Source organism: Limulus polyphemus, unplaced genomic scaffold (assembly GCF_000517525.1).
Source record: "Limulus polyphemus unplaced genomic scaffold, Limulus_polyphemus-2.1.2 Scaffold402, whole genome shotgun sequence".
Lineage (NCBI taxonomy): Eukaryota > Metazoa > Arthropoda > Merostomata > Xiphosura > Limulidae > Limulus > Limulus polyphemus.
Genome location: NW_013666012.1, coordinates 124,702 through 151,015, shown reverse-complemented (window position 1 = coordinate 151,015; position 26,314 = coordinate 124,702). Strand labels below are relative to the sequence as shown.

At 34.4% G+C, this 26,314-nt stretch overlaps 1 protein-coding gene and 1 long non-coding RNA gene across 2 annotated transcripts in view; one reads left to right on the top strand and one right to left on the bottom strand.

Annotated features, from left to right (window-relative positions):
• The window catches only part of LOC106457999 (rho guanine nucleotide exchange factor 17-like), a 207,378-nt gene extending 182,856 nt beyond the window's left edge, over positions 1–24,522 (bottom strand). The window contains exon 1 of the mRNA XM_013917447.2: positions 19,485–24,522. Within this exon, the coding sequence (XP_013772901.2) occupies positions 19,485–23,954 (4,470 nt within the window). The 5' untranslated portion in view covers positions 23,955–24,522. The remainder of the gene's footprint in view (positions 1–19,484) is intronic.
• Positions 1–26,314, top strand: part of LOC111085459 — a 68,609-nt gene that overhangs the window by 24,778 nt on the left and 17,517 nt on the right. The window contains exon 2 of the long non-coding RNA XR_002610289.1: positions 13,390–13,461. This is a non-coding gene — a long non-coding RNA (uncharacterized LOC111085459). The remainder of the gene's footprint in view (positions 1–13,389; positions 13,462–26,314) is intronic.

Genomic DNA, 26,314 nt, shown 5'->3' with positions numbered 1-26,314 from the left:
AAGTCCGTAGACATGCCGCTGTGGCACTGGGGACCCGAACAAATAGTCTCCTGACCATTGATATGGCTAGTCGGACAAATAGCTACGGCCTTCACTGTATCCATCGAAAATCACAATTATTTCTTAAGTAGTTACAAAATGACGCGCGCGCGCGCGCGCACACACACACACTCATATATAGTATGTAGAACATAATTGTGTTAAATTTTTCAGACAAAGCTACACAAAGAGTTATCTGCGCATGATCGTCCTTAATTTTCAAGTGATAGACTAGAAAGAAGGAAATTAGCGAAAAGCACCCACCACCTACTACTGGAACTACTCTTGTCTGATTGAATGGTGGGATTTGACTGTCACTCCTAGAGACCACTCACGGCCTCAAAATGTGGAGTGTTTCTGCGGAAATAGAATGCTAACCACGAATCCCTGGATTCACAGTACGGGCATGCTACCCCCTTACAGAACGGTACATCTTTGCTAGCTTTCCGTTTCTTCAATAACCCGAACGTGAAAAACAGCTTTAACCCATTGTACGTCAAAAATCACATTATTACGGTGTTTTAAAACCGAGCATAAAACAGTCTACTAAACATCTAAACGCAATTTTACAATTATAGTAGAAATACATAAAAAAAATAAGGCTTAGGTGTATATTTTCCGATTCGCGAAAAAAAATTAGAAAAACGAGGACAGATGTAATTTATTCAAACTGTGGTCGTATTATGGTGGACCAAAAAAGAAGATTCACACTCAAAAGTCCTTATCATTCACATTCTATCAGTGTGAGATAGGCAAGAATTTGAGATGTGGATTATTTTAGTAGCATGTCATTCTCTGGGTTTTTCAACAAACATGTTATACAAACAGAAACAATCAAGATCTCATTAGATTCTCGAATGTCTGTTTCAGATCTGATCTCTGACTTTTAGACCACCAATCATCTCTCTTGTTCGTTTACAGCTGAGTAGCGCGGCTAGATCTGTAGCAGTCCATACCCCAGATCTCGTGACTCGAAAGCTTGAGGTTTTGAGCTCTGGCTAATCACAAGCCGCGCGCGTTCCTCACGTGCAGTTAAACTAAAGTAGTAGTACAATAACGTAGATCTGTGCAAGATTCAAGGTCATAAAGTAACAGAAAAAAAAACTAAATTTTTTAAAACTGGAAATACTTAAGCATTTTCTATAAGTGAAAAACAATGGAATACTGTTCCATCTACGTCTTTTTGTTGCTAAAAACCGACAACTACAAGACCACAAATTAGAGGTTTCATTCAGTCCAACAGCAAAAACTCATCTCATAAGGTTACATTGTAATTACCATATTGAATTAAACATCAGTATTTTCCCATATTTATGTAATGTTTTGACTCTTATTTTGTCTGGAATGCACTAATTCAAACAAGTTAGCAGTGTAATTTCAAAAACGAAAAACATAAAAACGTGTTGGCAAAAATTAAGAATGTGCGGTACATAAAAAAGTCAACAACGTTTACGGGAAAGGACAGAGTTAACTAATTTAAGTGAAACCAATTTTGAGCTAACTCACGAGAAAGAGTCCTTTTATAGTTTTATGACATCAGATTAAAGATCAAATACAGTATTCCATGTACGCCTAAAAAAATACGCAATTTCAATAGAAAGCAATGTCCTAAAATTTCGAGTTTGAAATTAACGTGTTATGCTTTTTGGGCATGCCTAAGTTATTTGAAGCAAGGTTCCGGATAATAGTAATATTAATTGTCCTTTTTTACATTCATTAATATTGTTAATTCGAAATATTTGCACCGATGTACCGATCAACCTCTTCCGTTATCCCAAATTATTTTCATAGTTACTTTAAAAAGGGGGGGGGGGACGTACCTATTAGGATACCCGCTCATAGTACGTGAGCATGTGTGCCACTTTTAGTCCCGTTAGCTTGTGAGTAGGGGTATGAACACAGTTTCTAACATGGCTCCCCCGGTGGGATCCCGAGAGGGTGGGGGCAGGAACTCAAAATCCGATACCAAATATGGGTTCAGCGATCCTGAAAACCTGTTCCTAGACCTCCACCATCATTCGTGTAACCTTCAGGGTCTGTTTTAGGCCCTTTTGACAATGGTTCCCCAAATAAGGGTAGGGGCTACGTCATATAGATAAGGACGCCCCCAGGCCAGTCTGAATCCGCCTGTCAAGTTTTGTTCTGCTAACTCTGAAACTGTGGTATCAGTTTGTGTATAAACAAATCCACAAACACATAGCGTGAATTAATAATGAATTTGTTTCTTTTCATCTGCGCTATACCCACCGCAAGGTTTGAGCCCCGAATTTTAGCATTATAAGCTTCAAACTTACCGTTAAGCCACCGGGGGGGGGGCACTAAGTATATATGTATAACAGAACATCAACACGAGCGATGTTAGTTAATCGTTCAATTATAAAGTCAAATGAATTCAACTTTACCAAAATTGAAATTTTGTCTGTAGAGCTAAGCAACAAATAACATATAAATGGTTTATAATAGAATCAATGGAAAAAGATCATTCATCTTCGTATGAATGCTTTATTTCATTCATTTTCGAAAATTTTATTTATGTTATTGGTTGGCTTTCAAGAAAAAGTGCAAATAACAATATTGAAATATCAATGTAGATTTATTTCAAAATGTAGCAGTAAAACGCTATAATAGATCTTGTAATACCCCAGCCTACTATGTGAATACAGCATTTTATTAATTACTTTGGATCGTAGACACTTTTCAACTGTTGATATCTTATATTTCAAAACTATTTTTACAACAAATATTTAAGATTGTACTTTACTTTTATGTTTTATAGATATAAATAAATACCTGTTCATATATAGATCAAAATGTAAACAAATTGACACGTTTTCTTCTCTTCCAACGCTTTTCTGTGATGTCCTAGAAACTAAAATAGCTTTTATTTTTAGTAAATATTTTATTTCATATATTAGCTGTTATTCCTGGTTATTTTTTTTTAGTTTCATGTTGTATTCAAACGCTTTTTTAAATATTTTTAAGACTTTAATCCAACAAATTTCAATAGGAAAGTCAGTAAACTATATCGAATATTCATTCAGCTGTCCCTCGCCAAGCTCAGACTTTCGACTTAGTTTTGCAAAAACCGGTTTAAAAGTCATAGACACTACTCTACATCCACCTTTCTGAGCTTAGAAGTAGCTTTTCAACAGTAACATCCTCGGTTCCATACCAACGCGAACAATAGAAACACGCGCTGGGGCACAAAGAGCCCATAGAACTAAACAAGCATACCTAACCTTCATGTCTAAAGCAGTAGATCTCTGGTCTTCCAAACTCCCTAAGGGTCTAAAAATATATTGTAGAAAGTAGGAGACCTGAAATAACAGATTCATTGCCCGCAACTCTGCGACTCAATACAAGTCTTCCTTCACTGTATATTCATTTTTTATAACTCAACCAGAAAAAGTATCCCACAAATGTTTCGTTGCTGTAATATGTAACATGAATATGTTGTCAAAGGCTTATGTACAGTACGTAAAATTCGTCAAATTGTCCAGAAGAATCGTCGTCAGGAGCAAGACAAGCGACTGCTTGGGGTCATATGCATTTAGGGGCCTCGCACTAGTGAGTTAAAAATAACATCTAGAATTATTTTTATTTCTCGCAAAAGTGAAGCCAGCTATGTGATGTTGAACCACTTAAAATAACAGTTAGGCAGCAAGTTTGAGCTTTAACTTTAAAAAACAAATTGAAGATATAGGTCCCCTAAACTTCCCTCTATCTCGCAACATATTAATGGACTGTTTGATCTGACTGCCCTGTTACATGGGGCTTCGTGTTCGAAAGGGTCGATTCTGATTTTATGTTAGGAAAATAAATCCAATTTAAACTTTTTTAAGTATTGACACTATCATAATAATAAAGTTAAATTTAACTACATGAGCAAATGAAAGTGTCTACCATGTAATTAAGACGTTCACGAGAGAGATATTAGGCAAAGATTTGCCTAAACTCTGTTGTAATTGTGCATTTATAAAGCTAACAGCAGGAGTCAGATTATTAAAATAAATAATTATTTATGTAGACTAATAGGGCTGTAATTTCACGTGTCAAAATCCACGTCATTCGGTTTTACTTTTATTGTTATTTGTTTTACATAAGCTTTCGCCTACTTTCTGTATGTTTGTCTAATGACAGCTACTGGGTCATAACGGAAAGTTTACATAAATTATAGAGAAAAAAAAAACGAACATGGTTGTTCTTAAGTTAAATTTATTTATTTATGCTTTGGAATAATTTTACCTGGTGATATTATGCATGTTGCCAAAACTTTCCAGGTATCACGAACCACGATAGTACTTCATAATAGGGATTGCACAAAACCCCAAAAGAACGTTCGGGCAACAAGCACCTTAAACAGAAAAGATTCCATTCAAACAACACTTTAAAACCTTTACTATTGACTCCTAAGGCTGTACACATATAAAAATGCACAAAAAAGCATGAAAACACACATGTTAGACTTACAAGGGAAAGAAAATGTGCTCAAAACGGTCCCTTTGTAATTCTAATTATTATTCTCTTGCCAGCCTACAACAAGTACGACTTATTACAACATCAAGTACATCTTAGTATATTGTACCCAAAACTTTTGTAGAATATTAAATAAGGTACTGCGAAGGTCGTAGTGGTATTGAAAAGTCGATTTGTTTCTTCTATATTTTATATAAGCTAAAAAAACATCATAATTATAGTGTAAACAATACTATCATTACCTCTTGAAGTTAGCTTTCTTACAAATACATGGTGTTTTTTTTAAAAAAACAACAGGAATTACCGGCCCATAATAGATGAACATTAGATGGCTGTAACATATGGATACTCAATGCTTTGTACACTATACAATCGGTGTCTTTAAGGAGCCAACCCATATATTATGTATGAAGTGAAGGGGTAAATAAGAGGGAATCTTCAATAGTCGCGGCTGTAAATAGATCTCAAATCGGTCAAGAGATGGAGCTATGAGCTAAAAGTTTGTACTTGATAAAAAACGCAGAGCCATTACATGAACCGCTATGCCGCGACTAAAAATCAATACACATAATATTAAATTTTATTACACACATTCGTAGAATAATTACTTCAAAAGACACGAAGGTTTATTTAAAGCGATGTTTTACTTGCAGAGGCTGCTTTTCTATTGGTAAAATTTTATACGCACTTAGTTGAGGTTGTGTCTTAGTCTAGGCGTATATTTGCCAATTGCTATGCATTATATATAGAGAATTTAGCTACACAGAAACTATAAATGCTCACTATATTCCCAAACAAGTCTCCATGACAATCTCCAACTGCAGATTAACATTTTATATCTCGAATTAATGCGATCAATTGGTCATTAGCTACAGTAGATCATCATAAACCGTATCAGCTAGCTACTGGCTATGTTTAATATCATTACAATGTATAAAGTGTGCTACCATATCAAGTAATTTTTTGCCCATAATTGAGCATAAAAAGCCAGCAAACAAGATTTTAAAAATTCAGAATTTAAAAACCTAAAAATATAGATCGTAAAAAAAGTAAGGAAACAAGGCTGGAGTTACTGTTGACATTATTTACTCAAACTACAAATCCATATTTTGACTCCATCAAATGCAACAGCATGGAGCCAAATAAAAATTTGTATTTTGAGTAAATAATGCCTACAGCATTTCCAGCCTTGTTTCCTTACTTTTTGTACGATCCCTATTTGCAGGTTTTTAAATTCTCTCTTTTTTTTTATTTATCTTACCAGTATGTAGCCCATTAAGGGTTCAATTTAATTCTAAAGGTGCTTCTGGAAGGTTCACGTTCACTCTCCAGAAAACAGAAGGTATGAATCGTCGAAATTTTGCCTACTTGTATCTAACAGTATCTAGTTTCTTGTAAATCGCTCCAATAACATGGAATATGTGAAGCTCGTAATATTCTGTATATGTCAAGTTCGAAAGTGTGATGTGAGTTTTATCGCTACGTCCTCTTTCGTACTCCCAAGAGAAGGTGTAATTGTGCTGACCGTCACAATTTTCGGCTGCGTTGCGTTCAATCGTTTTGATTCGTGGCGTTTTTACTTTTGGGTTGAACAACTTGGGTACACTCTGTATTCTCAGCTCCTCAAAGGCTCGGTATATATATAAGTATATATAAAAGGACATTCGCAATATTTGACATTTTCACGAGAATGCAAAATATACGCTTTCACCCCCCCCCCCTAAAAGCGTACACATAAAAATCGAGTTTTTCGTAAAGAAATATTAACAGATATTAATCATTATAAATAGGGTGTTCTAAAACTGAAAGCAGATGTTTAAATTCACAAAACTTGCCGAAATTACTGACAGTCAATCCTTTTGAGAATTATTTTTAACAGCAAGTAACATTTTATAAAAAGCGAGCACGAGTTCCACCCCATCCCCAGCGTACGTTTTGTACGCGTGTGGAAATAGTACAAATTGTGAACGACCCCCTAAGATGAAAAGCCTTTTTCTAACGTTTAAACTACATCATAAGTTAATTTAACTTTAATTATTCTGCCAATACAGCATATAATTTACATATTGTGTGCTAATACTGACTTCTTTATGCCTTGCGGACATAATGTATAAGAATTTTCCAAAGCGCCCCCAATTCAGGGAGAAGTCAGAATACACAACAACCCGTTCAACGCAACATACAAAACAAAACAGTTCCTACTGCAAAACACTCTAGCGTTGTTGTTGTTGTCGGAAGTGTTCATGCCAAGGTATTTAACAAAAATTGTATGTGTTTTAATAAATATTCATTTTATGCTTTGAATATTTTCATTTAAAATTTCCTTTCATTCCAATGTGTTGTGTACATTTGTTTCATCAGGTATCCAGAGTTTAATCTCTATTTATGCCATATTTCAATCATTAAATATCATATGGACCATGGTATTGTTTGATCATCTATAGAAAAATACAAAAATAACTTCGATAAAAACAACACTTTATGTAATAATGTAGAAATGTGTTTAAGTCATTTATTTTCATAGGAAGCACTGCTATAAATGAAGTGAACAGGAATGCCCGAGTTTATTTGCTCGCGCTTTTGCGTGGGTATGGTAGAACGTGCTTGTGTTCCATTAACCTTAGTGTGAAATATGCCGAATTCCTAATATATCAGGCGGGAAAGAGTAATGCTCTTACAGAACTAGCTATAGATATCCCACCCACTTCGAAAAAATTCAACTACCGAAGTGTGTTTATTAGGGTAGGGGGGAGGTCCTTGGATTTTCTGATACTGGAAGTCCTCAAACAAAACCAGTTCCCCGAAGACTAAAGCATGCTATTACGAGAATCTCCACGTATTACTTCATCACAGTCAAATCACGAAGTTTCAGAAATTATCATTTTATATGAAAGTTTTCAAACAAACAAAAAAACATACAGGAATGGCTAAAATATCCATTACATTTGTTTATGCTTTAGCCGCTAGAGGCGATAGATACTTATGTGTAACTGAATTATGACGTAGTCAGAGTGGAGTGTTGATTAGAGCATAGCATGACTGTGCATGTGTTAAATAGCATGCTATGCTGTATATATATATCATGAATACGCACCTGCTTCACAACACATCCATCTGGTTTCAAGTAAAGGCGAAGGTGTTGAAACTAGAAACATGGTGCACACAAGAGTTCTTAAACCGGTTTCTTGCTGTTGTAATAGTCAATGCATGCTCATCACATTTGTATAAAAATAACCAGGAGTTGAATACGAAGTTTCATATTCCGTTACTAATTTTACTTTTAAGATAAAATAAATATATTTCTATATTCATGCGCCCACCTATCTCGTGAGAGTAAAACCTTACCAGTTTCGATTCGAAACTGAAATCGAAAAACAAAATTTGTGAAAGAAAGCAATGCAAAAAAAAAAAAGAAGTAAAAGACAGAAAATTACCTGATGTTTTCTAAGTACTATGTCTGACAAAGCAAGCGATTATGTCTGAAACTGCTTGGATAAATATTACTTCAACATTCGTAAGCCCAATTTATCAATTTATATATATATATAAATACACACATATACCAACGTAGAAATAAGATGATTTACTAAAAAAAAGAAGTGACTTGTATGAAATGGCAAAATGTCGTTTGAAATGGAAAAGTATATATGCAGGGTTGTTCAAAATTTCTCAAAATTTTCAACAATACAAAAATACACACACAGTTTCTTCAATCTTTTTTTTTTTTTCACTCTGTGCACCTACAAAAGTACGAATTTATGGTTTTGGAAAAGGGCAGTACTAAATAGACTTAACTCTTCACGTCCCCAAAATAAACACGCACACACATAATTTAGAGCTTTCTAAAATGGAAGTTACAAAGAAAATTCATTTGAAGTTACCGCTTTTTCAAAATATAATATGTTATTGATTTTTATGTTGCAACATTTGTGGAAATAAAAAATCAGTAGCGCTACTGAGACACTGGGAACATAGACGAATTAGTGCTATTAAACGAAGTGGAAAACTTTTTATCAGTGCTTGTTAATCTTGAAACCAAATTGTCACCTGTGTTCCATAGCAGTCAGAACTTACGCTACTGAGACACTGGGAACATAGACGAATTAGTGCTATTAAACGAAGTGGAAAACTTTTTATCAGTGCTTGTTAATCTTGAAACCAAATTGTCACCTGTGTTCCATAGCAGTCAGAACTTACAAGTTTGACAGTTTACATTGCTAAAAATGTGTTTGGGTACCCGTTGTAGACATAGCACATATAGCTCGCTGTGTAGAGCCTGTTGTTTTATTTTTGACAAGTGTACTTATATTTTCTGTTTCAATACTGGTTGAGGCTTATCCTATAACAATACAGTGTAATATAGATATGATGGGGACACCGAAAAGTTTTCGCCACTATTACTGGAGTTTCATTTATTCTTCTTCCTGTTATTCAATGTTTTCATCCTGTTTCGATAATAATACTGATCATATCATTACTATAATTATGAGAATTTAGACAATTTTTGAAAAGAGTAGAAAGCTTTCATTGCGGGTAACAGTAATAAATCTTTGGAATGATTACAAATATACCTCAAAATATTATCGGCTGAAGTCCCTAATATAGCATTGTACTACTGTTTATGATTGAACATTAGGCCTAGATGTGTAACACTTTTACGTTCAATTTTCGGAATATCGGGCTGTAACCAATACGACAATAACTTAGATAAATATGATAATTTAGATATAAACATTAAAATAACTTAGAAACCTCAGATGAGACTTGTCTAAAACATTTTAAAGGCTTATACAAAGCAGCTTTTGAAAGGTACATCACATGTTCGTATTTAAGTTTTGTACGCTGTGCCTAACTGTATACTAACCACCATAAAAAACAAACTGGATTTTCCTTCAAGTACAGATTTGCCCTGTGTTTTCAACTTAATAAGTGTTCGTTTATACACTGTAAGAAATATTAAAAACTATTAATCATAAGTTATTATTCTCTCCAGCTCTTTTAAAACATTTTTTTTGTCCGAATGCTCATCACTTGACAAAAAGTTTTTACCTACATTCTGCTACTAGAATTTTTTTATTCAATTTAATACTTTTTTATTTGAACATTAAATTACGATATTTGTCTACATGTATTAATTGCAAAAATATTTATTAAATATGTATCCTCTATGAAAATAAAATATCATCAAGCATTGACCCTATATATATAGCAATATGAGAAAAGGGCTTATATACAGTCGGAATGTTAAAATACATACATATATTACCGCAGACCAGAATCTAAACAAGTATTGTTAAAATTACCTGTTGCTATCTCTCGAGTGTCACGTTCATAATAGAATCTGCCAGTACAAATGTAAGTACGCGTTATTCGGTTTCATTGTCTGAAAGATTACAACTTTCGAGATATAAACACTGTTATAGCTACTGGTTTCCAAGGTCAAAGGTTATGATGCGTAAAGAATTTTTGGTGTTATTTATATCTACAAGTTTCTCAACCATCGCTAGTCTGATCACATAGTTTACATGAAATGCTTTCTTCAGATTAAGTCCTAACAAGCTTTGGAACTGTTGTTGCGTTGTCATTTTATAGCAGCCACATCAGAACTAAGAAACCCATATCAACGTTTGTTCAAACGTAGGCTAAGCGTTCCATAGTGTCTAGCTGTTTCTCTGTCCGAGCAATAATTACGAAAAATAAAAGAATAAATAAATGAAAAAGGTTTGTAAAATGTATAAATAAATTGTCCCTGTATTTGTTTCAAAATATTCGTACAAAGCTACACAAACGGCTATCTTCGCATAACCATCCGTAATTTTGAATTCCTAAAACTCGATGGAAGGCAGCTAGTCAAAAGTTTTACCGCCAAATCTTGATTTACTCATCTGACAGAATAGTGGGACTTGACTGTCACTCTTCTGGTGCACCCACGGCCCCAAAATGCGGAGCATGATTTTGCAGCAATATCAACCGTGAACCGTCATATTCACATTCAAGTACGCTAACCACTAGGCTAGTGGCGTATCTACCAATGATACCCCCCCCGCATAAAAACTAATTGGGCCCCTACATTTACTTTCCTACGATTTTATTTACGATTCGAACCATTTTTTTTTATCCTTCCCCCCCCCCTCTGCAATTTCAGGGACATATTTACTCCACTGCACTAGGTTATGCCCGGTCCATATAGATATAATTTTGTGTGTTCTATAAAATAAGGCATCTTTACTCAATCTGTCCAACAAGACAACGTTCGAGACTATATTATGAGTATTACCGTGCAAATCCCACAGATAATCGTAATAGCCTATTTAAAACGTTACGATCAACGATTATTCTATATATTATAGATATAATTTTGCGTGTTCTATAAAATAAGATATCTTTACTCAGTCTGTCCAACAAGACAACGTTCGAGACTATATTATGAGTATTACCGTGCAAATCCCACAGATAATCGTAATAGCCTATTTAAAACGTTACGATCAACGATTATTCTATATATATTATTACACGGGTACGACGCCAACGCCTCTAAATGTTTCTCAAACTAATTGCGATTACATCAATTTTTATTTTGATATACTTACAGCAAAATAGAAGATTATATACATACAACGATAAATGCTAGTGTAGTAGTCTGACACAAAAACGTACTTCGGTATTATATGTTAAAAGATAGTTTTAGGGGAGTGACCCCAAGAAGGGGTAGTGAAAATGTCTGCAGGCTAATTAACACAAATAAAAAATAATAAAGTGCCCATACACGTACGCAAAGCTAACGTTCTGTACAGGCCTGACTATAACCAAGCAGACGACTGGTGAAGTTTCGGGTTGCTTATACCAAGCTCCACGCAAGCGCGAGAGTCGAGTTAACCCAGTGCCTTGTGTAATTAGTTTCCGTTTTGAAGAGCACCAGATGCAGCGTTTCTTCCCCACCCACATGCAGTGAAACGACGGCTTCCAGTACTTATACCGAAACTTAAACAGAACCACGCTTCCCAGTCTTCGCAAGAATTATTTCATACAACTAGTTGACTGCACATACACTAGTCCAGTGCTTCTTTACCCTCGTGCACTCGACAGAACAGCAAAATCTTTGAAAAAGAGCTTACGAGTCGTTAGGAGTGTATGAGCTTATACTGTTGTTTCCTAATTTAACTTATTGGCTCACAATGAACTATGAAGGAAACACAATTCTCACCTCTTTCTAACACGTGTTTCCCGGTGGGTCAGCTGTAACTACAAGAAGGTACAGCGTTAAAATTAGAGGTTTGATTCTCCGCGGTGAACAGAACGCAAATAGCCCATTGACAAATTATAAATTTCATGAAATTCGAAAATTTTAAGAGACGTTCTCTTTCTTTCTGTTTTCCCCCTCTGGGTTGTTTTTTTTTTTCGAGGGACGATCACAAGTTTATTTTCACAATTAATACTTAGACAGCATTGGCTCACTACTTTACATTTATAAAATTCTTTTTTCACTTGAAACTATTGATTTGTTTGTGGAAGTTATCTGTTTTTTGTTTGTTTTAGTGCACATCTACAGAATGGGCTATCTTTGCTGTGTCCACCGCAAGAATCGAACCTTGGATGTTAGCGTTATAAGCCATGAAGCCTACTACTGAGACACCGGAGGACAATTATCCAGTTATTTATCGTAAAATTTTTACTCCTTTTCTATCTTATCTCTCAGTCCATGAATTGGTGAACAGTTTCGGCAGTATGGAGCCTCGAATTACAAAATAACGAGATTTTCGTGAAATAATATGTAATAAAAGTCATTTACCCCAAGTAATTCAATCAGCAGGAATTTTTACATAAATATACGACATGCACGACAGGAGGAAAATACTATTAAAAAAGGCATAAAACTGATTATTTTTCAATGTTCTGTAAATATACAAGAAAGCATAGTAAATTATAAACTGTTATATATGCTACTTATGTATTACAAAATATACCACGCCCAAATATTTTAAATACATATTTCAGTGTTTTTCTAGATTCATTAATTATTGTTAAAAATAATGAATAACGTGTATTATAATTCTATTAATTCACACCAGTATCCGAATTTTTACAGGAATTATCCAAACACACCGACAAGTATTTCCGTTTCTTTAACGCAATAATCTCTAATCCAAAAGTGGGAGAACGGGGCTCACCGAATAAAGGTTTTTATTTAAAACATTCATTATACAGATGGTATAAATCAGGTGTTTCAGTTCAGCTAGAACTGGAAATAGTAACCAGATTAAACATGATTGCTCAAAGCAAACTATTCCCTGCGTTATCACAAACTGTCCTGTTGTTAAATTCAATGTTATGTCCAACAAGAATCAAAGAAACTTGCTTATTTTAGATTAAACTGTGTCACAGAAGATTACCAAATAATAATTTCAAGATTTCAATTAAAAGTCCTGTAACAAATCAGAAAAAAAATTTCGTTGTAAGAAAACATTTTAGTATGTATATATAAACAGTTATGTTCTCGCTATGTTCAGTGTGATAATTATATTTTTGACCCTATTTGGGATAAATTACTTCATATTAGCTTTCAATTTTCCTGTGATTTTAGTAAAGTTGCTTAGACTTTATCTTGCAATGAACAGAAATATTTTTGGAGGAAACTAAATATATATATTTTTATGAATACATAAATATCATATAATGAAACCAAGCATTAGTCTCTTCCTAACCAGTAAATACACATTTTTATGTTTATGTAATAAAAAAATACGAAAATTTGCAATAAATTCTTATCTTTTTTTTTCATTTGAATTTGTGCTGAGAAATAAAAGAGATAACTTATGAAAAGTATTTTATTAATTATTTTAAAGTTCCTTGAATAGATTATTATTTATATAATAGATGGTGCTTCAGGACATGATTGCCTGTTTCCGAAAGTATAAAAATCAGATCATTTTAGAAGGTGCCATTACGGTAGGTGCAGTTTTAACTACATTTATACTAATTTGTATTATGTACTGAACACATTTGTGTTTATGTTTTTAGTTTTTAAATAAACATAGTTGAATTTTATAGAAATGTTTAATTTCCTTAATGAACTAACTTATCGGAAACTGTAAAAAGAAAATGTAAAGGCAATGAAAGAGTGAACAAATTCTGTGATTTATTATATATATGTGTGCATGTGTATGTATATAACAAAACAAATATAGTTTTACGTAGATTGCAAAAACGGCGTAATGATACATGCTTTTCCAAAGTGTAGTATATTGAATTATGTTGGATAATAGTAAAATGTTTGATGTGAATGTATACAGACTTGTATACTGACTTAACAGAAGAGTAACACATAGGAAAAAAAATCCAAATGATGCTAAAGATTTAAGGGACGTGTTCCTTTCTAAGTTATTAGTTCCTTAATCTCCAGGGAATTATATCTTTAAATACGCACTTCTAACCACCAATCTTTTGAACGAAACCAAAAATTCAAACATAACAATACGATCAGTGTAAGGATGAAATATAAGAAAGAATTTTAACTACCTTTTGACAGTTACGCGTTAAATGAAATTCAAATAAAATGTAATGGGAGGATTATTAAACGCTATTTGACGCTATAACGTATATAAATTTACATAATCAGGCGGGGAATGCATTCACTATTAACAATTATATGTTAAACATTATCTGTGATAAGAAAAGAGCCTGTCTCTGTGTGTGTGTGTGACCGTCATAGTTCCAAAAGGGAACAACCTAGAGACCTGGAACTTTTCACACATATTAAGGGGATTCTGAGGGTGTGCAACTAGGTATTATTTTTTAAGTTTGACTCAAAAAATGTTGGCCAATTTTTTGCCCTTAAGTCCCATAATTTTTTTTCTCTAATTCACACTTACTGAATGCATGCTAAATACTGTTGAAAAAAATGGTCAAAAAAAATCTGACAAAATTGGGAAAAATGTACATATCTTACAAAATTTGAATATGTAAATTTGCATTCTCTCTTTTTAAATTCATGAAATGGTATCAGCAATAGAGGCGGCTAGGCCAAAAAACTAGTAAATAAAGTTGGAATTATTTTCCATCTGCATCAGTGGAAAAGAGAAAATAAGAACAAAAAATAGAATGTAAAAGTTAAAATTAATATTATTGCTTTCGAAACTTTGAATTAAATAACGTTTGAGAAAATGCAAACAAAATAGTGGGAAAATATTGATGATTCTGCAAAAAAAGTTCAGACATAAATAAAAAAGTGTAAAAGTCAAAATAACATTTGATTTAAAAAATAGTGCTATGATAACTTATAAGTTTGGGAAATGGCTTCAAACAAAACAGTTAAAGAATACTGGCGCATGAAAAAGATTCAACCACAAACATGGGATGGAAATATGAATCAGAAAATGTTGGAGTATTCGGAGAATGAAAAGAATTCAAATAAAAATACAAGAAGAAAAAATTAATCTGAGAAGCTAAATTAAAACTATTTGCTTTTAAAAAGAGTTGAATTGAATTAAGTTCGGGAAATGGCAACAAACAAATCAATTGAGGAATTGGCGCATTGGGGTAGCTATAGAAGTAATTAAGATAATGATGACCCTTGACTGGTACATTGAGGTCTCTGTGAATCATGAGGGGACCTGAGAATCTCGCAGCGAAGCGTGAGTATTGAAGGCTAGTACACAATATTAATATTCTTTGAGTAAGTTTCTTATACTTCTCAATGTGTTTTTTGTTCGAAAAATTTCTGTCAGTGGTTAAATGAATAAATGCAACTAAAAATGAGTTGACTCAATGAAATGTAATCTGCATGGAAAATTAAGGACATATTTCAAAAGCTCACGTCAGTTGCAACGCCACAACGCCAAAGTGTCTTACAGTTACTGTTTATTACGTACTGCAGTATGTTGTGGGAATAGGTTTGCCAATGAAATTCTAATACAACGTGTGAAAATGAAGGAAATTCAAGTTAAAACATAATATAGTAAATAAGATGTTAATGAATGAGATAAACGAATTATATGTCTTTATTACTAGTACTTATAGCTGTTATGCCAACCATTAGGCCTAGCCTATAGTGATTAAAGCTTAGGCCAAAGATGATTCAGCAAATAAAGTAGCCTGTGCTAAAAGTGGTTAAATTATACACTATTATCTAATTGTTTTTTTTTCTTAACGATACACTACTTAATCAATAAAATATATATATTTACTGTGGAGTTTTAAAACAGCTTAGTAACTTTAAAATAGGAGTTCAAAGTATTGATAAGGAATTTTTTTTTATCGAAAAGGAATGTATTCTAAAGGCCTAAGCAAATTTAGTAAAAATACAAAACAACTGCAAATGATGTTCAGCAAATTTATTTGTGACATTTGTCATTTTGAGTATGAGCTCTGTGAGAAAATGGAGTTACATTCCAAAGTTCAGACGAAGAAGAAGAAGAATCTATCCATATAAAGAGTAGTATCCTAATTTAGTTCTTATTTCATTGCTATCATGTTCCGATGTATTAGTTTTTAGTGTGCTGTTAGACAAACCGTCTAATCAGTCGAATGTTGACCCATCAAAGATTGTAATCCTTTTCAAACCCAGAGGCTCAATGATACCTAGTAATTTCGCACTGAACAGTCAGTAGTGCCGAGTCCTTGGTGATATCTACTACACCATGATGAAGTAAGAACTTTCTTCTCGTACTAAAAATTTCAAACTGAGACACTAACAGTAGAAAATTCCTGCTGAGCACATTACACGTGATGACATCTTATCAGGATCATCGAGACAGCACAAGCAGTCAGACAACAATGACAGTATATATCATACAACAGCAACAAAAATGTAGCCGGTTCTTTCACTATGAAAACCCCCAGATGGCGTGACAGGTTTATCTAGGTCTCGTGTTATGATAACTTTCATTATAGCAAGCCAGCGAGTAAAAAGTTGATTCTATTTTTACAACAAAACAAATATAACAAAAGCAATAAATTACTGTGTGTGTCTAGATTCAGTGAAACACAGATCACGGACTTCTAGCAAAGAATCTATCTCTAGAATGAAAAGTGATAGTTACATTTACTAAAAAAAGCAAGTAGTAACAAACATTAAACATGAAATTTTACAATATCGGTGAGATTTATTACATTGAATCTAATTAGTTGGTGATTATGACTAATGACAACTGATGCAAATCTATAGACTATAAACACTTGATAAATATCAGCCAGAGTAGGCATTGAATTCAAACAACAATAGTTTGACGTATTATACAATAACGTCAATAGTTATGTGTATATATTTTGTACTGTTCCTCTATAAGACAAGACATCTTATTTAATAATGTTGTAAGCCAAAAGCTCATGAAGCATTGGGGTCAACATGCCTAATATTACCCAGTGACAAATTCTGTATTAAACTGTAAACCTTTTTTTTCAATTCTTTAAAACAAATGCATTATTTCGACGAATACTATCAAAGCATTAGAATCCATTAAGCCTAAAAGTTGTGATGTAAATCATGTAAACTGCAAATATTTTTCCTTAATCAAAAGTATGTAAAAATAGCACTTCAGATCTATTATTTGTCTCCCACATGTTAAAGCCCCGCCCTAAAAAAAATACGCAGTTTACGTGATTTTTATCAAAACTTTTAGGCCAAAGATATTATCGTTACACTGCAGTTAGTGTGTTACAGTAATTTCATTTTATAATTACATCTCACGCCACGTCTTCAGTTTCGTATTCTATAACCCCGAAACTACCAAACCAAGTACAGTCTAAGGGCAGAAAACGCGTCGAAACATAACAAAAAATAAAAAGAGCAATACCTTAGGAGTACGGGTCCGTACTACAAAAAACGTACAGCAGCATTTGCTTTAAACACTCCGCCGAGGAGGCCTTTCACTCTATATCCGGTTTCCTGAAGCTGACTGATTTATAAAATTCAGAAGACTTTAATATTAGCTACTATGTTTACCACTTACACTGTTCAAAACTATGTACAAAAATGTTGAATGAAATAAGCATTATCTACGACCGGTCCGTTTACACTCATGAAATAAGCATAATCTACGACCGGTCTGTTTTACACTCATGAAATAAACATAATCTACGACCGGTCTGTTTACACTCATGAAATAAGCATAATCTATGACAGGTCTGTTTTACACTCATGAAATAAGCATAATCTACGACCGGTCTGTTTACACTCATGAAAGAAGCATAATCTATGACCGGTCTGTTTACTTTTTTTACACTCATGCCCGTCATATCAAAATATATGAAACAGGTGTAATATACATAAGTAAATTGGTTATGTTAATGTTGCTCAGTTCTATAGCATTTTCATTCCACAACAATAGAATGTATAAGACAGCATAATGCATTCATCACTTTTACATAAAGTTGTAGGATCAAATACTATGAACTGTTTTATTCTTCTTAGTGGCAATTCTGAGAGTAAAAAGAAACAAACAAAGAAAAGCATGTGGTCTAAACGTTTTTTTGTTTTGTTTTTTTTCGTTTTTTTACAATTACAAAGTATAAAGTTCTAAATAATTTATCACTGGAAATTCTGTTCTTTTTTCTATTTTACGGTTATGTTGCTTAATTTTGTTCCCTGTTTTTCAATAATTACATTTTATAAATATAGCTAGATTAAATGATTTACAATTGTTGTTGAAAACGCCTTTTTTGTGGGGATATTTATAATAAATGTGTTTGAATTTTAAACATATTTTCTTTTCTTTTTTCACACTTAAGAATAATTTAATGATTTGAATAAATGGTTTCTGCATAAGACCATATTATGAAAAATACAAGTATTTTCCTTCAGAGAATTCAGGTACAGGGATTTATAATTGTACGGTAAACAAATAAATGTTTAATCTATTTGTGGTAATTAGGCACAAGCACTTGAAGAATGATGTTTATCGGGCTAATTGTAAATTAATGATTACATGTTGCAATGGTTCACAGAGCTTATAGGTTTTATAAGCTAAACTGTTTACTTAGTAACTAAAGGCCATATAACACTATAAATACTTTAAGTAAGGAACGCGCTGAAAGAAAAAAAATATGTTGATTATCGTGTATCTGCTGTTTGGTAAGTAGTACATAAGACATCACAAATCAGAGTAATTCCCCAACGACATAACCTAACATCCAATGTCTGTGAAGGTGATAACGTACCAATTGTAGCCGTTATTTATGTAATTGACGATATGGCTGTGTGAGTCAAGATATACTCTTACATCCAGTGTTTGAACAGGTAATGAAATACCTCGGCACCCAGTGTCTGTGCAGGTAATGGCATACTGTAACAACTAATGTTTGTGTAAGTAATAGGATACTCTTTATACAATGTCTATATAGGGGTAACATACCAATACATCATGTCTGTGTGGATAATGAAGTACCAGTGTTTGTGTCATACCCTTAGATTCAGCATCTATATCGTTGGTGATATAAACTTACATCTAGTGTTTGCCTGCATAGTTAAGGGCATACCACTGTATACTCTTACAATGGTATACTCTTACAACCAGCATCTATGTAGGTTGCGACACAGCTTTACATTTAATGTTTCTAATGTAACTGCCAGTGCAAGTATTCACATACCCTACATTCAGTCTTTGTAAGTAATGTTATACACTTAATGCAGGGATTGTACAAATAATACAGAACAAGAAAGTTTATAATTCTGATAACTGCTATTTCATAAAATGAAGCTATGCACAGAGAAGTATATATATCAATATAACAATAATCCTCGAAAAATGAAGGTATAAAATAACAAACAAAAGAGCCATATTTCGTCTTGTTTCATTTCAGTTTCCTAAGCTGAAGGAGCGTTTCTGTAATCTTGAAACTACGTATAACCTCGGTTCTAGTCTATATACACGTTCTTATAATACTGCTGTAAGATCATTACAAAAAAGCTATAACAGAAATCTTTAATGTAAGTTTTAAAAAATACATTAAAAATAATAACGATATAAACTTACTTGGTGTCTTTTTAAAGATCTTGATCTCGCCAACTCAGACTGCTTCGTAAGCTCGTACACCAAAACATCTTCTTGCTGATTCCACAAAGTACAATTGTCTTCGGATATTTGCAAATCGGAAATGCTCTGTGACAAGTTGGGGTCTGAAGAAGATGTAGTAACTGGAGGTGGAGATAATAAATGAGAAACTTCACTGTCACTTTGCACAAAAGGGATGTTAGCACTGATTTTTCGCCTTGGGACATTGACTTCAGGAGGCGTCGATCTTTTAAGATCCGCATCATCCAGGGACTGGCTAATAGGGAAGCTGTTAGGTCGAGAACGAATCTCAGAAAGAGACCGAAAGTCATCATTATTTTTTTCTTCACTTATTTCTTGCAAGAAACTAAGATCTTCGGAAAAGTTTGGTTTTTGTTTCTCTCCCGATTTTCTCATTTCTTCTTCTAACATCTCACCATATGGTCCTCTAAGACGTTTCTTAGAATATCGTCTTTGTTGCTGAGGGCTCTTAGTCATGAGTCTTTCTTTGTCTAGTTCGAAGTCTAGTCCTGATAAACTTGGTTGGGGAGAAGGACATTGGGCAAAAAATCCAGGGCCTTGATTGGATTGATTGTGCATGATATTTGAAAGTGCAGTGTTTGAACCATCATTAACTGATTCTTTTATCTCTAACCTTAATCCACGTTGTTGTGGTTCTTCAGAATTGTCAAAATCATATAGTTTGGGTTCACTGTTACACGTGGTAATTATTTCAGGTAAATCAACATTCATGCCAGTATTTTCTCTACTAGGATCACTGTGATACTTTTTCTTTAAAGCTTTTACATTTCTATCTTCTACAGTTAATCGGTTTGATTCTCCTGTAACTCTTTCCAAAATGTCTCGATACGTTTCGTCCCGAACATTTTCGCCGTGGCTAAAATGACTGTCTGCCAGAGACAGGTCACTAGTTTGTCGCAGAGCATCTTCATTTATTGGCGAACTCAGACCTTGGGACATCTTTAAAGATTTTAAGCCATTGCTGTCAACAGAAGTATATTCCAGTTCGTCTTCTGACACGGAACTTCGTCGCTGAGGCGGATATGTCAAAAGCCTCCCATTACTCGATTTGGTTTCATGAAGACCTAATTTAAACCCAACTGTATGACCTCTGAAACCCTTTCTTCGTTTTCTAGCTTCACTAGGCAAAGAATGGGTTCCAAGCCCAACACCAACGTACGTATTGGGTCCATCACGAATGCATGATACAGATGATTTGGGATCACGAGATTTGGGGTTACTTGTAGTAACGGAACTGTACTCATGAGAATAGGATGGGCAATCAGAATCAGGGACTAGGCCTTCGTCTACTGCCGAGTCTACAACAGAATCCACTGACAAATCAGATTTACTTAATTCCAAACTTGGTGGTATAAGGATATTGTCTTGTACAGATTTACTTTTAGTAGTAGGATTTTTGTCTGATAGGCTGGAAAACTGTGTAATTCTTTTTCGTGGCAGTGTTGCTGATCCTCTAAAGAGAGAACTGAAACCTTGAGTTGAATCTTTGTTCGAAGACTCATTAGTCAACTTATAACTACCTTCTGGAGTTACATCCACGTGTGAAAAAGATGAACTTCTGTTTACTAGAGGTGACTTTATTCCTGAGGTTCCACTGGACTCGGAATCTTTAACCAACTTGAAAGTTGGGGACGCAGGTGCAGTAGATGGAGATTGGGGTTTCAGTTTCTCAGTCAGCTGTTTTAATTTTATATTCCCATTTTTGTGTTGGGAAATTGAAATTGACTGAGGAGACTCACTATGGCTCATCATATTAACTGGATTATGAGATGGATTATTGTGTTGGAGTTTCGGTGTCCCTTGAAGTTGGCTACTTTCAATTCTTCGTGATTTTAAGGTGTTGAAACGAAAATTTCTAATATCTTCACTGGTATTCCGAGTTACGTTTTTATCTGTAATTTGAGTTGTGTTATTCAATGTCTTGTACAAACTTTTCAAACTATCAGATTTTGGATTAAGATCATCAGCATTATATTGCTCAAGAGTTCTGCGTTGGGAATTATAAACATTATTACTGGAGGAGGCCAGTACAGAGGTGCTTCTTTGAAATATATTACTAAGGTCTTTTGTAGGTTTAACTTCTGTTAAACTTCCATGGAAACTCTTAGTTGTTCCATTATATTTATTAAGAAATAAATTATCACGGTGGGAGTCCTTATAATTGCTAACGTTCTCCGGACTTTCACTAGGCAGCAAGGATATTTTTGGTTCAGTTTGAAGGTCCTCTTCACCTCTACCACGTCTAAATTTAGAGAAATCTAGTCCAGCTAAAATGTTTCTTATTTGAGTGATGTCTTTTGTTCCAATATAAGCATCGTCAATGTCATTTTGTGAAAAACTACTCAAAAGCTCATGCCTGTTCCCCTCACTACCACGTCGTAAACCTCCTTTCCTACCAAGTGTTAGATATGCAGGCAAGTCAGGCTTAGATCTTACCTGAAAGTTAGCTCTAGGAGCAAGAGGAGTAGAAGGCAAAGACCTTGATGCCTGAGACGTGTTTAGTTCTGTTGAAGAAGGTGGGACTTTCGTAAGAGTAGTGATATAAAAATTTGGCACAAGATGAACTTTTGATGCTTTGTCCTTGACTTTGCTGCTTCGACTGAAGGTATGATACTTGCCAGTTTTTGCTCTACTATTCATCTTAGTCTCAAGAGGAAACATCAATGCATCTTTTCCTTGCTGGATAACAGTTTTACTTTTAACATTATCATTGTCACTTAATCTGTTATTGTAATCTGACCCGTCGGTTGTGGCGTTGCCGAATTTTGATCTAATAAATTCCGGTGTGAATGATAAGCCTAACTCCAAACATTCACAAAGAAAATCATGTGGCACCTGTGAACCTGTAATATTGTGGTCTGTCTGATGTTTTAAACAGCCTTTGAGGTTTGCGTTAGAGAAATCTTTGGGTAAACTGAGATTACAGTCAAAATCATTATCACAAATGATCTCAGTATTTGAATTACAGAAAAGAGAAGACTTGCATACTTTATCATGTTTACAAGAACAATTAAACGACTTTGTTGTCTCCTGTTGAAATGGAGTACCTGATGAAAAGGGTGAATCACTAAAGGATCGTTTTATATCACCAGATTTCTTTGCATGCAAATCAATGCACTGAAAATCCCCCTGATCTTTGGTATTTTCACAACTTATCTCAGCACTAGTGATGTCAAATTCGTTACAGATTTTTTCCAGAGATCTCAGTATATCATCTAAAGGTGATTGTTTTGCCTGAATAGAAACATCAGCGACCGACTTCTGTTCGCTAGAACTCGAGACCGAGTTAACTTCTCTTGAATGAGAAGGTAATTTATCAAGAGCAGATGACTGTCTAAAGATAGATCCTCTATTCCCAGACCCTGCTTCTTCACTAGACCTCTCGTTTGGTTCAGAATTAGAAACATATATAGTCTCGCGAGCAGAGTCCTTAAACTTTTTACAAACTTCCTCTACAGAGAAGGGACGTTCGAGAGTACTGTTCTCACGCGTTAGTGCTTTTACTTTTAATTCGCCATCTTCAACGCAAATCTTATTTTTTAGGTTAAGTTGATTTGATTCGTTTTTATTTTCATGGTCAGATACTCTTTGTTGATTATTGGTACATGCATTAATTTGCTTAGGTACTTCTTCAGAATCGTTAATATGTAGAGTAAAGCTTACCCGGTACGACGTTTGGCTGTCTTCGGAAATTACTCCTACATTGTCCCACACACTTTGATTTATTGCTTGCTGGTTACAAATCTCATTTCCTTTCACAAATTCATTATCATTGCGATAGCTACTAATCACAGAGGATGTTTGAGGCTTACTTTGCTCACAACTTTCACTCAATTCAAGATCTTTCTTTAGCTCTACACTGGGGCACAAAGTACAGTTCTGTTTTTCAGGACATCTTACGCTCTGTGGATCTGAGGAGCTCACAAAATAAGGCAAGACGTCTTGTGCTGAAGCATCTCTTTTCACAGTTTCCCGTCTCTGACTGAAAGGATTCACACAACCACACTCCTGTTGTTTCTGGTGACCTGCTATTTTAGGGTAGTTCGACCCACACACGCGGCAATGGGCCAAGTCATGTTCCAAACACAACTCCGCGTTAGCATCGTTTGTTGACATAACTACCTTGGAAACACCCGTTATATTACTCCTAGTATCAGCCTTGCTAGGTGGTACGTTTGTTAGGTAACTTTTATGTTCCAACTCTGTCGTCTCTTTGTGCCCATGGTTAGTTGTTTCACTTTTTATATTTTCTGACACTTCTATGCTCTTTTGTTGGAAGTTCACAGTTCCACAGACAACTTTCTCCTTCCATTTTACTTGTCCATCCTCTGCTGCTACCCGTGCATTTATCTCTCGAGCCCTCTCCTTAACCGAGACGGACGGCGGAACGACTTCTGGCTTCTCGGACATAGAGAATGTGCAGAATCATACTCCGATTTCACACAAAATGTTAGTAACATAAAAAACCCAATGAAGATAATGAACTTCTATTAGTTGTATTTCAATATTCAACCCATGTTTTTATCAAATATTTCAGATCTCACACATAATTTCGTTTCGTACATAACACGCATGAAACTCGTATAACTTATGAGCTTGTACGTCCCATGAAAATACTTTACTTTCAACTCACGAGAGCATAGTCGTTACTTTCGGAAATTTCTTTGAGCTGGTGTTGAACGGCGGTAGGTTGGTTAACTTAAGAGCTCAGTGCGTTGGAACACTTATACTGTACACATAGCTAAGTACTGCAGGAATTTTTGTCGAGACGCTATAAACTGTCCTTCAATCGAAGCTGTACTGTAAGCGACAGATAAAACTACGTGTTATTGGTAATACAGTCAGCAGTGACTCCCCTTATTTCACCAATCATTTTACTGGCCTTTCATCTAGCAATGCAAATAAAACGGAATATCACAGAAATCAACCCAAACACACAAACGCGGTAAGGTCACCAGAACCCTAACATACAACCGTCCCTAACGCCTCCTGTTTAAATGCAGAACGACGATAGTACGCGCGTTTGAGCTATCAACAAGTGTCTGCAACTAGACGGCGCCACTTTACCGTTTTATGTTGTTTTTTGTTTGTTTTTTTACAACGGTCAGCATACTCTTGAACTTAAAGTTAAAAGTTATAGCGAATAAGTTGCAAACTATTTTTGAATCTCAGAAACTTAATGACTGATAAGTCGCTTCAGTAAAGTTAAAAATTAAAATAGTTATAAAATAAAAAAATCGTTGTAATTTAAGATGTTTTTTTATGTGTTGAAGGGAACACAGAGGACTTAAATATGAACGAACCTGGTATAACACTAGCTTTGTACACTTCACTAATATTTTGGAGTTTTTATGTGTAGTTTGAACCATAGCATTTATAGTAATAAAAAAAACTACTACTTTGACGTTGTGTTCTAGACAAACATTATTTTAAATTTGATAGAGTTATCGTTGTTTTTAATAGTTTTTTGTTTGTTTGTTGTTTACAATAACTAAAGTAAATTTATACACATTAACTGATTCGGTCTTACAGCTAGCTCTAAATATTTTAAATTCCTAAAATCTAACAACTGAAGCCTAATACATTCATATTTCATAATTAAGTTTTCCAAAATATCCTGTTATTTAAATCCAAACTGAAGGTCTCTCTCAAACATAGCAGTACCAATACTAAATTTCTAACAACATTGTAATTGAAACAGTTGTAATTCACAGAACGTTTAAAGTTTCAATTTTTTCAGGCATTAATATGTCAAAGTATACAAATGACTCGTGATTTCACTTCATTATTAATCCGATTACATAATTTAAACTTCGAAGCATAAATAAATAATACCAAAACAGTATCGTAATTAATGGAACAATAACCCTAGATACTAGCTTATTCACTAACTTGTGCAAACACTCTCAAACTATTTTCACGGACTGTCAAATAGTGTCTTGTCCGGTCCCTTAAGTACTTCGAATTCTGATTGGCCCTGACTCTCTCTGAATGCAAACTCGCTTCAATCTTTAATCACTAAGACTCTGACTCATTCACTAAAAGTAATTCAGTTATTAAATTTAGTTCCTGTTACTCGAATGTTTTGTAACATCCTCTATAAAGTTCTGGTTTCCAAGATATAAATAACGCATTTTAATGTCAATAGTATTTTTTTTCATATTGTTGCGTCAGCGAGTCACATGACTACAGTGACGCCACGTTTCTAGAACTATCCCGTATCTTGGCGAATGCTCTAGTATTTGCTAGATATAGGGTAGTTTGGTATATATAAGAGGGGACAACGTGACGCGAGAAAGTAACGTAATGTGTGTGTAGACAGTGAGTAATTGATCTGCAGTCAGAAGTATTATTGAGCACGTTCGTTGTTATAGCGTTTGTTTAGCGCGATTGTTGAAGTCGAGTGTATCGTAAAGTTGTATTCGGAAAGAATAAACCAGTTTTATTAAGTAAAGACTTGTGTCGTGAAAGTTTCGTCGGAACGAAGTTACGGAAAATTAATTAACAAACGGAGACGTAACAATACCTATAAATGAGGCTTGCTGCAAAGACCGTGGTGAGCGTGTGTATTTAATCAAAATAAATAAATCATATATACTCAACCTTCCACCAGGGCACGACAAAAAGAAACAGCTTATATCAGCAAATCAATATATCTTTCCGGTATCCTTTGAATGTATGCGTAAACATAAAACGTGCTGTTACGTCTCCGTTTGTTAATTAACTTTCCGTAACTTCGTTCCGACGAAATTTTAACGACACAAGTCTTT